The sequence below is a fragment of the Chionomys nivalis genome, chromosome 11 (genome assembly GCF_950005125.1).
Source record: "Chionomys nivalis chromosome 11, mChiNiv1.1, whole genome shotgun sequence".
Lineage (NCBI taxonomy): Eukaryota > Metazoa > Chordata > Mammalia > Rodentia > Cricetidae > Chionomys > Chionomys nivalis.
Window position 1 is genome coordinate 7070001 of NC_080096.1, and position 20172 is coordinate 7090172.

At 39.5% G+C, this 20172-nt stretch overlaps 1 protein-coding gene across 9 annotated transcripts in view; it reads left to right on the forward strand.

The window, feature by feature from the left end:
• The window catches only part of Kif1b (kinesin family member 1B), a 140543-nt gene that overhangs the window by 42342 nt on the left and 78029 nt on the right, over positions 1–20172 (forward strand). For 3 of the 9 annotated variants that reach the window (XM_057785191.1, XM_057785187.1, XM_057785190.1), the window contains exons 6-13: positions 2438–2616; positions 3201–3312; positions 6399–6476; positions 7457–7522; positions 10078–10153; positions 11621–11699; positions 12334–12476; positions 16416–16549. In XM_057785191.1, coding sequence (XP_057641174.1) covers positions 2438–2616; positions 3201–3312; positions 6399–6476; positions 7457–7522; positions 10078–10153; positions 11621–11699; positions 12334–12476; positions 16416–16549 — 867 coding nt within the window. Of the gene's footprint in view, positions 1–2437; positions 2617–3200; positions 3313–6398; positions 6477–7456; positions 7523–8567; positions 8586–10077; positions 10154–11620; positions 11700–12333; positions 12477–13492; positions 13535–16337; positions 16550–20172 lie in introns of all 9 variants that reach the window. The other 6 variants (XM_057785182.1, XM_057785188.1, XM_057785186.1 and 3 more) reach the window with 4 other exon arrangements.

Genomic DNA, 20172 nt, shown 5'->3' on the forward strand with positions numbered 1-20172 from the left:
GGCCTAGAACAGTTCTATAAATCAGGTGCAGAACTTTGAGCTTATAGGTAATAAGAGACGATACCATTTTGTGTTAGTTTTCAGAAATCGTTCGGGGTGCATCTTTAACTCCTAGTGGGCACTGTGGTTCCTTGCCACATTTCCTGATTTTTTTCCTACTTCTTCACCTGTTTGCCCCAGCCACACTGACTCTTTTTTCCTCAGTTTCTATAATGGAGCAGTAACGTTCCTCTCCCAAGGCCTTAGTGTATAATCTTCCTATTGTCTGACATCTTCTTCCTTTATGTATCTTTTTGTTAATTGTTTGAGAATTCTTTGATTGAATGTGTTTTGATGAGCTCCTCCTCCCATTGTTTCCCTTCCAGCCTTCCCCTCCCCCACCACTGTAGCCTTCTAATTTCATGTGCTTGGTGTTTGTTTTGTTTTTCCTTTATTTTAAGCTCACTGAATTCACTTAGTATTGCCAGTATGTTCCTGGGTGCAAGGCCTTCTCTCAGGATGAATATCTTTTATCCCATAAATTTTCAAAAATTTATTTTTTGCAGTACTCAAGCTTGAACACAGGGACTCACATAAACGTTTACTGTGAGCTACATGCCCAATCTTTTTAAGTTTTTTTTTTTTTTGAGACAAAATTTCATTTATTCCTGGCCAGACTATGTAGCCGAAGATGACTTTGAACTTTTGAAAATCCTTTGTCCACTTCAATGCTGGGATTATAGATATATGCCACACTTTCTGGTTCACTGATGCCGAGAATTGAATCTAGGACTTTATATACTAGACAGATACTCTTACTTTTGTAGCTTTGTTACCAGAAATATTTAACATTATATTGTCTAAGTCTTCCTAAGTCTTCAATAAGCCATTGTCATTGACAATCTCTCACTCCTTCTATTGGATGCATTGTCCGTAGTTAATAACACTGTGGTCAGTTTAAAGAATTAGTGACTGGGCTATGGAGAGAGCTCAACTTAAGGTGCCTGCTGTCAAGGAGCCAAGATTGGTGTAAACATGGAATCCCAGCTCCGAACTGTAAGCGGAGACTGCACTTTAATTTCCTGGCTGCCCAGACCCAAATGATCACGCAGAAACTATATTAATCCCAACACTGTTTGGCCAATGACTTAGGCGTATTCCTAGCTAGCTCCTACATTTTAGATTAACCTGTTTCTATTATTTTATATTTTAACTTAAGGCTCGTGGTTTACTGGTAAAGTTCTGGCGTCTTTTTCCTTCAGCAGCTGCATGGTATCTCCCTGACTCTGTCTTCTTTCTCCCTGCATTCAGTTTAGTTTTCCCACCTAGCTCTATTCTGCCCTGTGATAGGCCAAAGCAGCTTCTTTATTAACAAATGGTAATAAAACATATTCACAACATACAGAGGGAAATTCCATATCACCAAGTAGGCAGGGATAGTCAGTTCTCTGGTGCTCTCTTGCCAGCAAGCTTCATGTCAGTGAGAGACTCTGTCACATACACACACACACACAAAGTTATAGTTTCTGAGGAAGTTTCTAGCCTTCACTGCATGTACACATGTGTCCACATGAACACACACCACATCCACCACCAACACACCAAAAACAATAACAACAACAAAAGAATTAGTCATTGGTCTCTTGTTTTATCTGTCTGAATAGTTTTGGGGTTTTTTCTTTGTTTTTTTTTTTTTTGTTTTTTTTTTTTTGGTTTGGTTGTACTAACTCTGGCTGTCTTGGAACTCACTTTGTAGACCAGGCAGGCCTTGAATTCAGAATGGCAATGCCAAGCATCTTGAAGGCACTGCTTGACAAAGCTCATACCTGCCTCTCCCTCCCAAGTACTGGGATTAAAGGCTTGGGCCACCACCTCCTGGCTATCCCTTGGTTTTAATACTAATCAAAATATTAATTTCCAGGCTTTTAGAATAGCCTCATGTTAAGCCTCAATGCTGACAGTAATACACATTTTTAAAATTCCAAAAAAGCTGGGTGAGATGATACATTCCTGTCATCTTAGCACCTGGAACGTTGAGGCAGGAGGATTGCAAGATTGAGACCCAGTTTAGCTACAAAAGATCCTGCTTTAAAGGGGATGGGCACTAATACAGTTCTACTGAAATATATGTTGTGCCTAAGACACATAGCTACTATGTTTGCCCTCTCTTCCTTCTTGAGGAAAGACTATTTCTGACCCCTGTAACCTGATGTCCACAACACTGATAGTAGAGTACAGGGTCCAGGACTATGGTGTTCTGACCTATGGTTGTACAGTTTTTTACAAATGTTTTTCTTTTTTAAAAGAGACAGGATCTCCTTTTTTCAGTCTAAGCTGACCATGAATGCATGATCCTTCTGTTTCAGGTCTGAACCACTGTACTTAGCTTTGGAAAAAGTGTCTAATGTGTATATATCTTTTCCAAATTCTTTAATTTACTTTAATAAAATGTTCCTAGGTGAGCTACATGGAAATCTACTGTGAGAGAGTACGAGATTTGCTGAATCCCAAAAACAAGGGTAATTTGCGTGTGCGTGAACACCCGCTTCTTGGACCCTATGTGGAGGATCTGTCCAAGCTGGCGGTCACTTCTTATACTGACATTGCTGACCTCATGGATGCTGGGAACAAAGCCAGGTATGGTAGGAAATAGACTAATGACTGAGTCCTTTGGTATATTCTGAGGTCCTTTTTTCCATTGTAAGGATTGAAACCACGTTTGTAACTATTAAGTTGTTTTTAATTGCAGAGTCCTTTGAGTCTTGGCTATGCTGGAGCGGTATAGGCTTCAATACATTAAGTAGATGTCTTTTCATTAAAATGGTGCATTGTTGAAGCAGGTCAGAACTTTAGTTAACTCTTGGTATTGATTTAAGTCATGGTAAAATGTTAGCTGTAATGTCTAGATGAGGCTGTGGTAGTAATTGATTCTGGAATAAATGAGCACCAAATGAAGAATAAAAATTAAACGCTCTAGTGATCACTAAAGGGATAGCTGGAGTTTGAAGAGTGATTCTGATGGCTGCCTTTGGAGTTGTGGGGTAACTTGATGGGCTCCCAAATAAGACTGCCCTTAGAGCAATTGTGTCAGTGACAGTCCTTTAGTCTGAGTTTCAGACTGTTGTCCATGATTGTTATGTGTGGTTGTCTAGAGCCTGCTACCCATTTCAATTCTCATGGAAGAATTCTCTTGTCACATGATCACCTTTGGGTTTATTCAGGACAGTGGCAGCTACCAACATGAATGAGACCAGTAGCCGTTCCCATGCTGTGTTTACCATTGTGTTCACCCAGAAGAAGCACGATACCGAGACTAACCTGTCCACTGAGAAGGTAGGAGAGCTTCTGATCTCTTGTCGTGAGGAGATTTTGTGGAGATAAGTGTGAGAAATCCCTTTTATACTATGCTCTGCTAGTTTTAGGTGGGATAAGTGTTGTTCTTTGACTTTGTGGAGGTGGTTTTTAATTTCCACTCAGCATTTACTCCACACCAGTTTTCAGTGTGGGTATTTAATGGAACTGAAAGCTAGAAAACACGGTTAAAATATAATTTAAAACTGGGTCTAATAGTTTATTTATTTCATGCGAGATAGTTAAGTAGTTCTTTTTGGGAAAAATACTTTTTCTTCTTGACTGGATGACAGTAACCATTGATAAAGTTATTGCAGGGATGTCTGCAGGTGGTCGGCATGCATAGTGTGCTCCTTCTTGGGAAATAACTTTGTAAGAACTCTAATATTGTTCAAACACCTTTGCTTCTTTGTTTCTGTTACTGAGAATTGAACTCAGAGCCTACATGGTAGGCAGACCCTCTACTACTGAGCTGTTCCCAGCCCCCTGTTTTCCTTTGTTGTTGTCTGTTTTTCTGGTCCTGAGGATCGAAACCCATCAAGCATACTAGGCAAGCTTTCGCCAGCGACTGTTGATTGTTAATTTCTCATTTTGTTAGTGGTTAAATATTGTAGAGCTTGAAATAAAATCGCTTGCTTGTGAGTTATGGTTTTGCTACTTTTTAGTTACATAACCTCAAGCAAACTACCTTAACCTCCTGTGCCTCTATATTCTCCCTCTGTAACAACTTCAGAGAGTTGTTTAAATGGTTATGGGTTAGTGTAGGTTAACTTCATATAATAATGCCTGGCTCCAAGTAACCACTCAGTATTTGTTAATTTGTAGTTGTAACTACTTAAAATATATTTATGATATGACAAACTTTTAAGTGGCATTCAGCGGTATTCTTTTTGTTTGGAGTGGGGTGAGTGGGGTGCTAGGAATTGAACACACTCATATTAGATAAGTGCTTTCCCCTGTGCTGTATCCCTAGTGTGGCACACCTGAATCTAAATTTATTCTACTGATCCTTAGACAGGATGCTCTGCTCTTTGCCCTGTAAAGGGAATGCTATCTGCTAGTGTTGTCACTAAGAGCTAGAATCGTTTTATGTTTAGTGACTATTTTTTTGTTTCTGCTAATTAGACTCAGGGTCTTTTGTGTTTCAGGGTGTTCTGCCATTAGCTGTACCTCAGCTCAGCAACTTTTTTTTTTTTTTTTTTTTGGTTTTTTCGAGACAAGGTTTCTCTGTGGTTTTGGAGCCTGTCCTGGAACTAGCTCTTGTAGACCAGGCTGGTCTCGAACTCACAGAGATCCGCCTGCCTCTGCCTCCCGAGTGCTGGGATTAAAGGCGTGCGCCACCACCGCCCGGCAGCTCAGCAACTTTTAAGTTATCTCTTCTTTTATTCAAACTAAAAAATTTTGAAAAATTTTATTGAGATATTATTAAGGTGTTATATTGAGGTCTTATAAAGGTATTATAAAGCATCATCCAGGTAGTTCTTAATATGCTTTTTGTCACTATAGATTAGTTTATATTTAGTGATACAGTATATACTACATTTTTGCCAACTTTCTTTTGTTTATGATGATTTTGAGGTTCATTTGTGTTATGTTGATAGTTTGTTCCTTTTCCTTGATGACAGATATTTCATTATTTCATTCACCTGACCCTGGGAACATTTTTGCACGTGTGTGTGTGCAGATTTGTTGTTTCTTGTTTTTCTGATCGTTCTTTGGTTCTTTAGTTTGACCTAGAGCTCACTCAGCTCCACGAGCCTCCCAAGTATTGGAATTGCAGGTTGTACACACCATGCACAGCAAGTTGTACACACCAAGCACAGCTGGTTGTACACACCATGCACAGCAGGTTGTACACACCCTACACAGCTGGTTGTACACACTATGCACAGCTGGTTGCACACACCATGCACAGCTGGTTGTACATACCATGCACAACTGGTTGCACACACCATGCACAGCTGGTTGCACACACCATGCACAGCGGGTTGCACACACCATGCACAGCTGGTTGCACACACCATGCACAGCTGGTTGCACACACCATGCACAGCTTGTTGTACAAACCATGCACAGCTGGTTATACACACCATGCACAGCTGGTTGTACACAGCACGCACAGCAGGTTGTATACACCATGCATGGCAGGTTATACATACCATGCACAGCTGACAATTTGAATCTTACTTTGTTTTTATTTGTATTGGTGAATGCTTAAGAGTAGAATTAAGTCTTGTGTCAGATGTGTGTTTAGTTTCTGGTTTGGGTTTATTTTGTTTTGTTTTTTGAGGAAGGGTCTCTTTATTATCCTGACTGTCCTGGAACTCACCATGTAGACCAGGCTTGTCTTGAACTCACAGAGATCTCAACACTGCCTCCTAAGTGTTGGGATTAAAGTCATACTTAACTTGTTAAGTAACAGCTAAACAGTTTTCAAAATAATTATTGCCACTAGATGTATATAGGAGCTCCAGTTGTGGCCGGGCGGTGGAGGCGCACACTTTTAATCCCAGCACTGGGAGGCAGAGGCAGGTGAATCTCTGTAAATTTGAGGCCAACCTAGTCTAAAAAGTGAGTTCTAGGACAGGCTCCAAAAAGCTACAAAGAAATCTTGTCTTGGAAAAAAAAAAGAGAGAGAATGAGAGAGAGAGCTAGAGAGACAGAGCTCCAGTTGTTCGATCCTTCATGTTTCATAAGGCAATTTAATAGGTTTCATGTGTGTGTCTGTGGGTGCGCATGTATGCACATGTGCATGCATATAGATGTCAATGAGTGTTGAGGCATGACCTCAGTATGTATCTCTGGCTGGCCTGGAACTTGCTGTGGAGACCAGTTTGGCCTGGAATTCACAGAAATTCATCTCTGCCTGCTTCCTGGGTGCATGGACTCCTGTCTTTGTTGTCAAGTCTTGAATTTATTGTCACTATATAGAGCAGACTGTCTTTGAGCTCATGTGGATGATCCTCCTGCCTTTGCTCTGCCTCCTGAGTATTGGGATCACAACCATGAACTACACACCTAACTATCTTGCTTATTTTTTAATTTCCATATTACTGTTCTTTACTTAGGTCAGTAAAATCAGCTTGGTGGATCTAGCAGGAAGCGAACGAGCTGATTCAACCGGTGCCAAAGGAACTCGATTAAAGGTATTTATTTTAGCAAAAGATCTAGTCAATCAATGTTTTGTAACAAGGGCCTACAAACTGTAGCTATGGGCCAAATCTAGTTTCTGCCTGGTTTTACAAATTAGTTTCCATTGAGAGATAGCTATGATTTTTAATTTATATATTGTTTATAGTGTTATTTATTATTTTGATACAGGCTGGCCTAGAACTTAATACGTAGCTAGGATGGGCTTGATCTCTCTGTATCCTGAGTGTTAAGACTAGAGGTGTGTGCCACTGTGTCTCTTTTATGTGGTGCTTTGTGTGTCCTAGCCAGGCATACTACCAGTGTGCTTTACCCCAGTTCTCTGTGACTGCTTTTATGCTGAACTGGCAGAATTGCATCAGAGATGTTGTGACCTACAAAACCCAATGTTTAAATCTATTTTTTAATGAAAAAAAAATCTATCAATTATTGATCTAAGTTAGATAACAAAATAGAGAAGAGTTTTTGATTAAGAGTGAGAGTTGTATTGTATTTTGAGAAATGGGCAAAATTTGGGCAGATGGAAGAGATAGTAAAATGGGAATCAGATGTATAAGATAGTGATGTAAGAACATGTGTGAGCTCAGACAGAGCTGTTGTTTCACAAGGACAGGACTTCCATGTTGGTGAGCTGAGGGAGGAAGACTTGCTTCTGTGAGGTTTCATACAGAAAGAATGGGGAGGTGGGTGTGTGCTCTAAGCATATAACCAAGTGAGCAGAGGAAAGACCAAAGGCTCCGTACAGGTGTCTTTAGAACTTCTGTCTTAAGGAAGCAGATATGTGGGGCTAAGGAGGTGTCTCTGTGTAAAGTGCTTGCTGCTACTCCAGGACCTGCACTCAGATCCCAGCACCCACAGGGACTGGGGTGGGGGTGGGGAGCAGGGAGAAGCAAATGTGCTCAGCTTGGAGCAGTATGAGTGGTGTGCGCAGTAGAAATTCTTTTCTGTGATTCTTTCATGTTTGTGTTTATTTTAGGAAGGTGCAAATATTAATAAGTCTCTTACAACTTTGGGCAAAGTCATTTCGGCCTTGGCGGAGGTGGTAAGTTTTCTGTTCCACTCCCAGAGGGGGATGTCTGCTCAGCAAGTGAACTGCTGATACTTACGTGTCTTTGTTTTCGGCCTTTTTATGTGGTTTTTTAAATTTTCAAGTAGGGCTAGGGTGTAAAACAGCTTTGTACTGGAAGTGGACTGAAAACAGCTGTGTAAAGCTAGAGCAAAGACTCAAAATTTGACGAATTTTTTTGAGCCTTACTTCAAATATATTTTTGGAGTATTTTGACCAGTGTGGCTTTGGAAAATGATGTTAATTTAGAAGCCAATAATATATATTTTAAAATATAGTCATGTATCATTTAATGAGATGAATGCATTTTTAGAAATGCACCATTAGGCCGGGCGATGGTGGCACACGCCTTTAATCCCAGCACTTGGGAGGCCGAGGCAGGCGGATCTCTGTGAGTTCGAGACCAGCCTGGTCTACAGAGCTAGTTCCAGGACAGGCTCCAAAGCCACAGAGAAACCCTGTCTTGAAAAACCAAAAAAAAAAAAAAAAAAAGAAATGCACCATTAGGATTTTGTCATTGAGTAAGTGAAAAGGACACACTAAAGCAGTGGGAAAACAGTTTGGTGGTATGTAGGTGAGTCTCCATCAGCAAGTGTCCTGTGTTGAACAGAATTATGTGTACTTGTATGTTCTATATGACTGGCAGTATAGTAGGTTTGTTTCCATCAACATTTCTATAAACAGTGCATTGTGATACCACCTGAAGAGAGCAACAACATTATAACTTTTCAATTCCATTACAATCTTAACGGACCATCACTGTCTTTGTAGTACGTATGTGGATTAAAGTCTGTTTCTGCAGCACTGGCACACTACAGCTAAAACAAATTTTGCATAGTCTTCATTATTTAGGTTTAATATCTAAGGTAGTTTTTTTGTATGCTCTAATTTAGATTAATGGGTGATTCAAATCCACTTAGAATTAAATCTTTTCTTGTCTCTAGAAAGTACTCTGATTTCCATTTATTCTAGAGGTTTATCCTGTGTTCTTTTTCTCTCCTTGAAATGCTTTCATTTGTAGGATAACTGCACCAGCAAGGTACGGCGGGGATTAGTCACACTGAACTAGCCAAATGGTTTGCACATTTTAGAGGATAAATAGGGCATCAGTTAGAACAGAACCTTCACAAAGGGTTTGTGGCTGTTTTTCCGGCTCTGGAATTTTGAATGATTGTTTAGGATGCTGTGAATCATGGGACTTCACACTAGAAATAATTAAGGAACATAAAGTACTTTGGAGAAGGAATAGAATAAAGGAAGAAGAGAGAAATTTGAGGAAGCTTCTGTGTTGTGTCATGATGCTTGCTCCAGCGATCTGTAAGAGTGTCTCTTAATAGTTCTGTAAACCACTCCAAAGAGAGAAGCTTATATTTCTTGTAGTCCTGGTCTAAAGCATAGCTAATTTGTTGAGATTATTGCAAGCAAGTAACATAAAACAAATAAGATTATATATTATTAATACATCTCTATCTTTTTTAAACTTATTTCTGACAATTGAAGCTTATGAGTAATGTAAAACATTTTTAAAGTAAAGGCTGTAGAATTTAAACTCTTAACTGAAGCTAGAGACGACTCTTCATATCTTCCTTTACCCAATAGCATAGATTTTTCTCTTCTGTATATTTCTTTACAAATATTCTAAATTTTTTGTTATTATTATGAACAGAAATATTTAGAACACCTAATAGTTAAGATGTATGAGATAATGGTATGTTCTTTCTTCCTTTTATTTCTATACAAATACGCTAAGTTTTTTTGTTATTCTTCTGAATATTCTTTTAATATTCAGAGACCTAATAGTTAAGAATTATATGAAATAAGGTCAGGGTAGAAGCAGTATTTGCATTAAAATGTTTAGTATTCAAATGTTTAATTTGTTTTTGACATCTCTTGGGTCTTATTTTAAAAGATTTTCTTTATTATTGTTGTGGGCAGGCATGTGTTATGGTACATGTGTACATGTCTGAGGACAGCTTTTGTGCGTTGGCTTTCTCCTTTTGGGAACCAAACTTGGTGTTATCTAGTATATCAAGTCCTGAGACATATTACTGGTTATGTTGTTTTTTTAACTCCTTGTCAAAGATATGTGCTTGAAGTATTTATAACTGAAATACTGAGTTTGTTTTAAAATATTAGCAGGTCTAGAGATGTGGATAGTATTATTAGTGAATAGCATTATTGTTAAATTTACTAAATTTGTTCCTTATAAACTACATATTTGCTGAAGAATTTAGACTTTGTGCCTGCAATTTACTCAAGTGGTTTGGGTAATGGCAAGATAATAATAGTTAAAACTACGTGCTAAGTCTACCATGTGTGTTGTAATACTATTTTCTTGACTTTTTGTATTGTAAAGATTTTAAAATAAAAAAATTTGCATGTGCTTTTTGAAAAAGTGAGCTGTGAGTGAAATGTTTCAATCATGATGGAATTCCATTACAGTTTGCTTGTTTCAGAAGTTTCGACTGGTTTGCTTTTCATGTGAATTTTTCCCCATAACATTGCTAAAATTATTCTCTTCTCTTTGATAGAGTAAAAAGAAGAAGAAAACTGATTTTATTCCTTACAGGGATTCTGTTCTTACTTGGCTCCTTAGAGAAAATCTAGGTATGTTGACCATGAGTTCCCGTTCACTTAGTGGACGTCATTTTAGTCCTGTCTAATGATGTCTTTTATGGCTCATTATTCCGTGTCCGCTTTGGAGAAGAATCATCTCTAGATGATTCATAGTAAACTTGAGTGCTTTTTGTCTTTCTCTGGTTTTGCTTTTGGTTGCCCCTGGTTGGATTCACTTACTTCGTGACACTGAGGAGCAGTTCCTGTCTTCTGTACTCCATATAGCCACTTAGAGCTCCCTACTCCTGCCGAATCTTCTTTTATGTGCCCGAGTGTTTGCCTTCATGTGTGTGCCTGCTGCCTGCAGAGCTTATAAGGCAGCATTGGATCTTCTGGGACCAAACACTGCTGCAAAAGCGGTTAGCGCTCTTCACCACCGAGCCATCTCTCTGGCCCCTTCCTCAGAGTACTTAGAAGCTCATAGTCCTCCACATTTTACATAGCCAAGTACACGCTACATAGTCTTTTTGTTGTTTTTTTTTTTTTTTTTGAGACCGGGTTTTCCAGTAGCTAATAGAGCCTGTCCTGGAACTCACTGTGTAGATCAGGCTGGCCTTGAACTCAGAGAGATTCACCTGCCTCTGCCTCCTGAGTGCTGGGATTAAAGGCGTGTGCCTGGCTCACCACATAGTCTTTACTCCTCCTTACTCCTAATGCTTTTTGATCCATCAGCCATTCTCCTCATCCTTGTTCCTCCTCATTCAGAAAAAGCAACCAGTCAGTTTTCCTGTTACAGAGCAGTTTTGGTGGAGTGGTTGACTTAATCAGAGTGGTTGTTTAAGATAGGGTCATGTGTGACCCAGGCTGCATTGAACTGCTACAGCCTCCTGTGCAGGAACTACCATTCCTGGTTAGAGTGGTTGGTGGGGGAGCTGAACAGGAGATTCAGAGAGCAGAATGTGAGGGAAACAGTGCATAGCAAGGGAACATTGAAGAATGTTTTTGTGGGGCCGGCGAGATGGCTTAGCAGTTAAGAGCACTGACTGCTCTTCCAGAGGTCCTGAGTTCAATTCCCAACAATCACGTGGTAGCTCACTGCCATCTGTAATGAGATCTGGTGCCCTCTTCTGGCGTGCAGCTGCACATGGAAGGAATGTTGTATACATAATAAACAAACAAACAAACAAACAAATAAATAAATCTTTAAAAAAAAAATTCTCCAGGACAGGCTCTAAAGCTACAGAGAAACCCTGTCTCGGAAAAAAAAGAATGTTTTTGAGTTACAGGCGTGGTGGCACATAGTTACAATCCCAGCACTTAGGAAATGAAGGAAGGAAGATAGCCAGCTCAGACCAACAAGGCTACAGGAGACCTTGTCAAAACAAACAAATGATAAAAGGAAAAAACTTGTTGGCTTTTGATTACATGTCAGGGTCTTCTCTCAAATTTATCATAGTAAATAAAATTCTCCTTTTAAAAATGAGTGTAATTGGAGATACTCATACTTCATTTTCTTAGGTGGCAACTCTCGAACTGCAATGGTTGCTGCTCTGAGTCCAGCAGATATCAACTACGATGAAACTTTGAGCACTCTGAGGTACACTCCTTTGAGCTCAGTAGCTGAGTAGTTTTGTATGCCATAGATTTTCTTACACGTTGAAGGCTATCATGATCTTTCTTTCTCATAATAAGGGGGGAATTATTTTTGTTATGATGGAGTTTACTTCTGTGGCATCCAGATTCATTCAAATAAGAGCTTTTTTACAGGAAATATGTTCAAATTACTTGAGTGAGATATTGGATAAGTTTTAGATAATAAAATTGTCTTATAGTATTCATTTATGTTAATAGAAGTGTTCCCTTTTATAGATATGTTTAAGTTGTAAAAAGTAATACAGTTATCAGCACATGTAGCTCTGATAAATTAACAATGGAATATTCATTGAATTTTTATATATAGGAGATTTTAATCTAAAACTATCTTCCCTTCTCCCATTAAGATATTTTTAATACAAACTGGGTTTGAGCCTTCTCTCTGGTATTTATTTTTGTTGTGATCTTAGCCAAATCACTTGAGTTCTTCTGAGCCTGTGTCACCTCTATAAAGTCTCATACAAATAACATATTTATCAGGGCTCTTCAAGTGTTTGCTTTAGGGGCAGATGGTATGTTATTTATGAGAAGTAGAGCCTCTGAGAAATGTCAAGGATGCATTTTCTTTCTGTATTTAGATATGCAGATCGCGCAAAACAAATTAAATGCAATGCTGTTATCAATGAGGACCCTAACGCCAAGCTGGTGCGGGAGTTGAAGGAGGAAGTGACCCGGCTGAAGGAGCTGCTTCGCGCCCAGGGACTGGGGGACATCATCGATAGTGAGTGAGGAAGGAGTTAGAGTCTTACTTTCCTCTGCAGATTTGTAGACTTAAAAACAAGCTTAGGGCTGGGTGTGGTGGGCACTCAGGAGGCAGAGGCAGGCTGGTCTCTGTGAGTTCAAGGCTATCCTGGTCTACTTGGTGAGCTGCAGGATAACCAGTGAAACCTTGCCTCAAATAAAAAAATAAGTAAGTAAATAAAATAAGCTTAGATTTTAGAGACTCGATGAAACTAAATGGTAGTAAAAATGGTTTTACAAGTTTTTTGTCTTTAAAAAAAAGTCAGTGAAATGAGATAATCTCAGAATTTCTTTATGTAAAATGTCCCCCAAAGCCATGTTAATGTTAAGTTCATTCTAAAAAACTTCATAAAAGTATTACTTGGAAACTCTTGTTTCTGGACTGGTGCAGTAGTAATAATGCTTGTGTAAGGATTCATCAGTCCTGTCTACTGTCAGATGAGAGTTACCTTTGAATGACCCGTTCTCTGTGGAAAAGTGAAGAGAAAAGGCTAACTCTTGCTGAGTTCAAGAGCTAGACTTTCAGAAAGGACTGCTGCACAGTGTTCTCTTATAGTGCATGCTTTTAAGACTGCAATCATCTCTGTGTATAGTATGGAATCCATTTTTTTCTTAGTTATGGTTGGCAGTGTAGCTCATTATTGATCATTATTGATTAGCACGTGCAAGGCTCTGCTTTTAGCCTCAGCACTTTAAAAAAACGTTCTTGCCATAAAATAGACTTTTCAGATAGAATATGGGTTTATTTAGTAAAACATATTTTTATTTTTAATGTAAAAATATTATATATTTTGAAATACTAATAGATTTCAATTTATCTCTAATTTATCTCTTATTGATTAAAATCTGAATTTGAATTAATATAATTTGTGAAAATGATATTATATATTACTGAATTTTCGTTTTCTTAGCTTCCCAATTGCCAAATCTCACTCTATGTCACTACCGAGTCTGAACTTTGACCCTTCTTTTGTTTTCCCTCTTGCTTATCTTTAGTTGAGCCATTGATCGATGATTACTCTGGAAGTGGAGGCAAATGTGTGTATATCCTGTATTGGCTGTGTCCCGTATGCTGACTTGCTAATCGGCCTTTGCTGCGTCAGCCTTACAGCGAGCTTTGCATGCCAGCAGCCCTAACAGGGAAATCCCAGACAGAGTGTAATGTGAAATCAAATTCTCTTGTGTATGCCCTTCTCCATTCAGCAAAATAACCTAGTGAATTTTAGTGTGTGCCTCGACTGAAGTTAAGAGGTGTAAGAACTTGAGTCTTCCACTCAGTCTTCAGTGTTTCTACCCATATAACTAAATCAAACTCAAAATTACAGTTGGTGAGGCTAGTGATGGTAGCAGCTCACTTTTATTGAATGTCTCTAATATCCCTGGCCCTGGTCTAGGCACCATAAACATATTATTACTACTAACTCTGTTATTGATAACGTTACTTCATCCCATTATACTCTAGCCAGGAGTGGTTCCTTCTCTGAGCTGCACGGATTCTCGTGTTTAGGTTAGGCAGTTTAACTCAGAGCTCTTGTTTTAATCACTACTATGTCAACACCCCCTTTTCCCTCTTGATTTGTTTCCTTTTATGAACCAATTATTTAATAGGAAAATTCCTTTTTAATTAGCATTGTAAATGTGAGTCTGTATAATTACAAAAATCAGTTCCAGTTAGCCAAACTGTCTGTAATTAAAGGACCCTGTGCATGCTGGGTTAAGCACTCACCTGTGCTTAGACTCCATTGGTTTTCTATGTATCTTGGCATTTTTCCTCTTTTCTTAAATCACAGTTAAAATTTTAAAATAGATCTCTGAAGTATATGACTTAAATGGAAATATATATTGTAGAAGATCACAAGCCATTTTTTCGATATAAATGTTAAGTTGACAAGGAAATAGTTGCTTATGCTTTTAATATAATTTATCAAGATATGTCAAATCTTAGTTTGGGGATTTTTAGATTCTGTTGATCTTTTCATCTGTAGGAAGCCATTTCAGACAAAGGGAATACATAGGAGAACCCAAATGTAGTACCAGTTACTGTACTGACTCGAGCCCAGAGGACTGGCATGCCCAAACACACTTGTGGCTCTTGGCCTGGAACAGCTCTGTCTGAGATCTCCAAAGCTGAAGGATATTGGTGTGGAGAGGATGCCTTCTTGTTCTTGCTTTTGTGTTCAAGGTGCTGCTGCTGCTGGCCTGTTGCCTATCCCTTCTCTGAGCAGCTGTGGCATTTCCTGAAAACCATGCATGGCTAAGCTTTAATCTTCTATCCACAAAGGAGAGCAGCCCTGGCTACTCCGCAGTTTCCCTTTGGTTTAGGGCTTGCATGTGTCCACGGGACCTTCTAATCTCCGTCTACCCCCGTTTCCCACCTCCTGCCATCAGCTGACAGATGATTTTTGCTCTGATTCCTGTTCACCTTTGCAAACATGCCTCTTTGCTTGTTTCCCCGTGTTCTATATTTGCAGATGGTAGTTTTCAAACTGTCCTGAAGCAACTACCACAAGCTTTAAGGGGATTCAAGAACTGGTTTTCATTAAATAGTAAACATTAGTAAACCCAGAGAGTGACTGTTTTTCCCAACTACTTCTATTGCCTTATATCCTTTAAGGAAATGTAGTTTTGATGTAAATTCATTAATGTAGATTTCTCATATTTAAAAGCGAGAGCCAGCATGATGGTTGGGTGTAAAGGAGCTTGCTACCAAGCTGAGGACCGGATTGAGGTCCCACATGGTGGAAGGAGAGAACTGACTCTCACAAGTTGTCCTCTGACCACTCAGGAACACACACAAAATAAATAAATGTAATAAAGGAAAATTTTAACATAGAAATGCAAATGTATGTCATGGCACCCACCTGTATTCCCAGCAGAATCAGCAGTCAGGAGTTCAAGGTTATTCTCGGCCTTATAGTTAGACTGAGGTGCGTGAGACCCTGTCTTCAGACAAAGAAAACCAAAAAGATTATACCAGTAGCAGTGGTTTCTTTGCTGTCATTTGAGAAGGTTGATTAATGAATGAAATTACAAAAAAGCAAATCAGTGAGCATTGTTATTGGTAGAGTTTACCAGCCGAGTTAAAGATCCTAATTTCCAGTCTTGTGCTAGACCTCGGTCAGTGAAAACGTGTCCTGAAAACTGGGCTGTCATACTGGGAAGGACACGTAGCAGTGCCCAGTGATTGTGCTGTTAGACACAGAAGGGCTTTGCTTAAATCATCAAATAGTTTTTCATTTTTGTTTGCTTTGACTCAAATGAAAAATACACTAAAACTTGTTAATTCACTAATCATTCTTTTCCTGTTGAAATAACCATTCAATACAAAGTTATTATCATACTTCCTCAAAATTCTTCTCATTTCTACAATTACTTCTTTTAATTTAGAATGTATCTTTGGCATATTAAAATGCTGCTATGCTCAGAACTGTAACTAACATCTGCATTAAATGCTGAGCTCGACCAATGTGCGGCACTAATTGCTATCCCTTCTGTTTAAAACTCCTGGAGTTTAAAGCTGCAGTCAGGCTGTATTGAAGACGGAGGAACTGAAGGGCCGCAGTTCACCTGTTTAGGAAGGACATGGCTGAAGTTCTGGTTCTAGCTCCCGTGCCTCTCACTTCTAAATCCAGAAGTGGCTGACTGCCTAGGATCGAATATGACAGGGCAACATGTTTTAGAACTGCCATTTGTACAGTTTAGAGCTTGTCTTTGTGTGTCAGCGTGTGTTAGTCTTGCGCTTTGATGCTCTCCTTTCTCACACTGGTGTTCCTTCCTGTCTTTTTTCCTCCTCTGCTTCTCGCCTTCTCTTTTTCTACCCTCCCTTCTTTCTGTCTCCCAGATCTGAAAGATTTTCAGAACAATAAGCATAGGTACTTGCTAGCCTCTGAGAATCAACGCCCTGGCAATTTTTCCACAGCATCCATGGGGTCCCTTACTTCATCTCCATCTTCATGCTCACTTAGTAGTCAGGTGGGCTTAACATCTGTGACCAGTATTCAAGAGCGGATCATGTCCACACCTGGAGGGGAGGAAGCCATTGAACGTCTAAAGGTGAGTCTGAAGCTTGAATGCACAACACTTTATGTCATTCCAGAAGGCAGAACTAGGACTGAATGAACATCCCAGAGATTTTGTCTTAGCACATGGAGATGCTAACAGTTAGAGGTACCTTGAAAATGAAATTATTTGTTTCTTAAGTTAATTTCTTTTTATCAGAATGTTTTAGTTTGACTTGGCCAGAGATGGAAAGATCATAGTTTAGCCATGCAAAATAGCCATTAAGTAGAGACTTACCATAATTTGGGGATAGTTTATAAGTCATAGTGAAGTTGCTTGTTAGAAATTTAGTTTTAAAGCCAGACATGTTGGCATGAGCCTGTTGACCCGGCGTTCAAGAAATGGAGAAAGGAAAATAAGGCATTCAGGGTCATGCTGGCTACATAGTAAGTTTGAGGTCGGCCTAGACAATATGAAACCCTTTCTAAAGTGGTAATAATTACATTTTAAATGGAATAACTGGTTGGAAAACTTGGTTTTATTGAACATAGAAGTCTCTATAGTGCCATTCCTCTGTTAGTAAAATTAATATACAATTAACTGGAAGTTCGGCCATTTGAGCATTATTAGGTTACATGAAGCTATAACTTTTAGAAGTCCTTACAAAGCCTTTAGTTATGAGAGAAGCAGGATTCCTCCTGTCTGGGGCCCTGGGGTCCCTGGGCCCTGGTGCTGTACATTTGCCAATTGCCCACCGTGTTGGCTACAAATACCTGAGAAGAAGCAACTTCTTTTATCTCATGGTGTGAGGTCAGTCTACATGGAAGTCGTGTCTGTACAGTGTGAGGCTGCTTGTTCACATCTTTGTCTATGAGGAAGCAGAGAAAGGATAATGCCAGTACTCAGCCGCCTTTCTTCTCCCCTCTTTATTTCAGTGTGGGACCCTAGTTTGTAGGGTAGTGCTCCCACATTCATGGTGGGTTTTCTCTCTTGACTCGACTTCCCTGGTAGTACTCTCACAGACAGTCAGACGTGTATCTGATTAACTGTAACATTACCCCTGGCTCCACCTGGATGGACCATTCTTTTAGACTGTTGCTGGCTCTATCCACTTCTGTCCTGTCTGGTTGTGAATTTGAAAGTCAGAGGCAGTGCCGGTCCTCTTCCCTTCAGTGACTACAATGGGAGCAGACAGGTGTTGTCACTTGTGGTGCTGAGAACAATTACCAGCCTTCTTGCCAGCCATCAGACCCTATCAGGAGCATCTTGTTTTCTCTCTTTGGCTCACTACCTCCAGGGATATTGTTTCCCTCTATCTTCTGGCCTTTGTGTTGGAGAGAAAACTCACTTAGAATATGGGGAATTACAGTCCTGCTACCAGTCAGGGATCCTCTTCACCATCACTCAGTTCCCCCATTTACCAATTGTTGCCCATTCAAAGATAGTTAGAACAGTGGTACTCTAATAGGTAAAGGTGAAAACAGAAAGAGCCTGGCAGTGGTGGTGCTTGCCTTTAATCCCAGCACCCAGGAGGCAGGGGCAGGTAGACCTCTGTGAGTTCAAGAGTCAGCGAGGGCTATGTAGAGAAACGCTGTTTCGGAAAAGGCAAACTAACTTGTTGAGCATCTTTACTACTGAAAGTGAGTCAGTGTCAGATGCTTCCATTGTAGTTTTCGGTGATGCTGTAATGGATTTTATATGAAGTGGGCTTCAGAGTTCTCTTTCTTATCGTCCCATCCTTTCCCTTGGCATTTTACTTACTTCAAAAAGAAGGTACTCCAGAAATAAAACCAGTGCTTTTGTGCTTTGATTCATAAAGTCAGTCAAGTTCTAACATGCCTGGCAAAAGGAGAGGAAGGAGAAATCTTTTGGGGATGCGAGGTACAGGGTGATCTCTGCTGTTGTAAAATTGACTTGGAAGCTTTCCTGTAGACTTTATTGATGTTCTGTGTGGGAGAATGCATTCGTTCACAAATTTTCTCATAAGTAGGGGTCAATGATCATGTTGCCAGCATTTGGGAGAAGTGAAACTTCCCTCTTATTATTTTATATCCAGTGTTCTCTTTAGGGATTTTGAATCCTAATTATTATATATTGTGCCTTCCTAAACAAACAAGATTACCTTTTTTCGCCTCTGGTATAAAGGAGAATTTTTTTTCCAGAACCAACGGAAAATAATGCCATATGTTAGGAGTTACGACAATCACTAGGTTTTTTAAGAATTAGGTCACCCAGTGTCTTCCAAATGGCTTCTAGGGAATAATGCTGTCCTTATTCAAAGAGCTCTGCCCTCAGCTGCCTAATCTCCTTAAAACAAAGCTGTAATATGTTAATCAGCAAATAAATTGCTCTCTTAATTTTCCCTGAAACAACATAAGTAAAAGCTTTCTTTTCCCAGCTTTAGTCTAGAATGCAATGGCTTCTTTACCGCTTTGTGTTCAGTCCATGCGGTAGTTCACTGAAGCATAAGCGCCTTAGTTCTGCTCTTACTTTGTGAATGGTGAGAATTCCTTCGGGACAGACCTGCATTTTAATGATGCAGGCAGAGAACATCTTTGGTCCAGAGTGCGGGACAGCGTTTGTGCAATACAAATGCTTGAGAATGTCTTAGGAGCTGCATTCCTAAGGCATGACACTACAAGAGGAAAATACTGCAGTGGAAAACAGCAACAGTGGAGGCTAATTCATCTTCCTAATGGTTTATTTGCCTTTGCTTCTCTGTATTTTTAACTGTAAACCAGTGTTCGTCACTGCTTTTACATGGGTGCTGTTACTTCTTTCTCCATTGTATGGCTGATTTCCATATATAATGCTAATATCTCGATTCCTCTATAAACCTCTCTGGCAAAAAGAAAAAAAATAGTGGTATGTAATTTTACTTTAAAGCCACAGCTTGAACTGAAATCCCTGTGTGTGATTTGGTCTTTTTATTCAGTAAAGTTTCAAGCATGGAGCTATAGCCACTGGCTCGATGTTTATAGACTGGCATCAAAGTCAGTACTGTGTGTCCCATTGCACAGACTTAGCCTATAAATATCCATAAACATCCATCCCAGGAACAGGCAGGGCAACTGCTGTACTAAGCAGTCTGAGGACCTACACTTGGAGCTTATTCAGAAAGCATGCTGTCCAGTACACTAAACCCTTAGCTATCTGATGGCTTCCAGGAATGTTCCATGGAGTAATCGTTAACCTTCTGAATGTCAAAACCTAAACTACCCTGTGTGTGTGTGTGTGTCTGATTTACCCTATCAAATTTTCTGCCTTCTATTGAATCATCAAGAAGAAATAAAAAGCTGGGCAGGGTGGCACATACTGTAGTCTCAGCACTTGGAAGGCTGAACCAGGAGGACCAGGAATTCAGCATCATCCTTGGCTAAACAGTGAGTTTAAGGCCAGGGATGACTCCATGAGACCCTTCACAAAAAGGCTGTCATGCTTCATAAATGTAAAGAAAGTCAGGAAGACCCGGATGGGCTTGGGTTAATTAAATAGTTATTTTTGGTTTTTTTTTTTTTCTTATCTTCAGTTTTCTTATCTGTGGAGTGATCATGCACTAACGGCTTCCTAGTGAGCCACTCAGTTGACATTTTCTTTAACCTGGCCTTTGAGTTTTTAAAACAATAACATCTTTAAACATCATAAATATTAGAACTTGAAGCCATGATTAAAAAAAG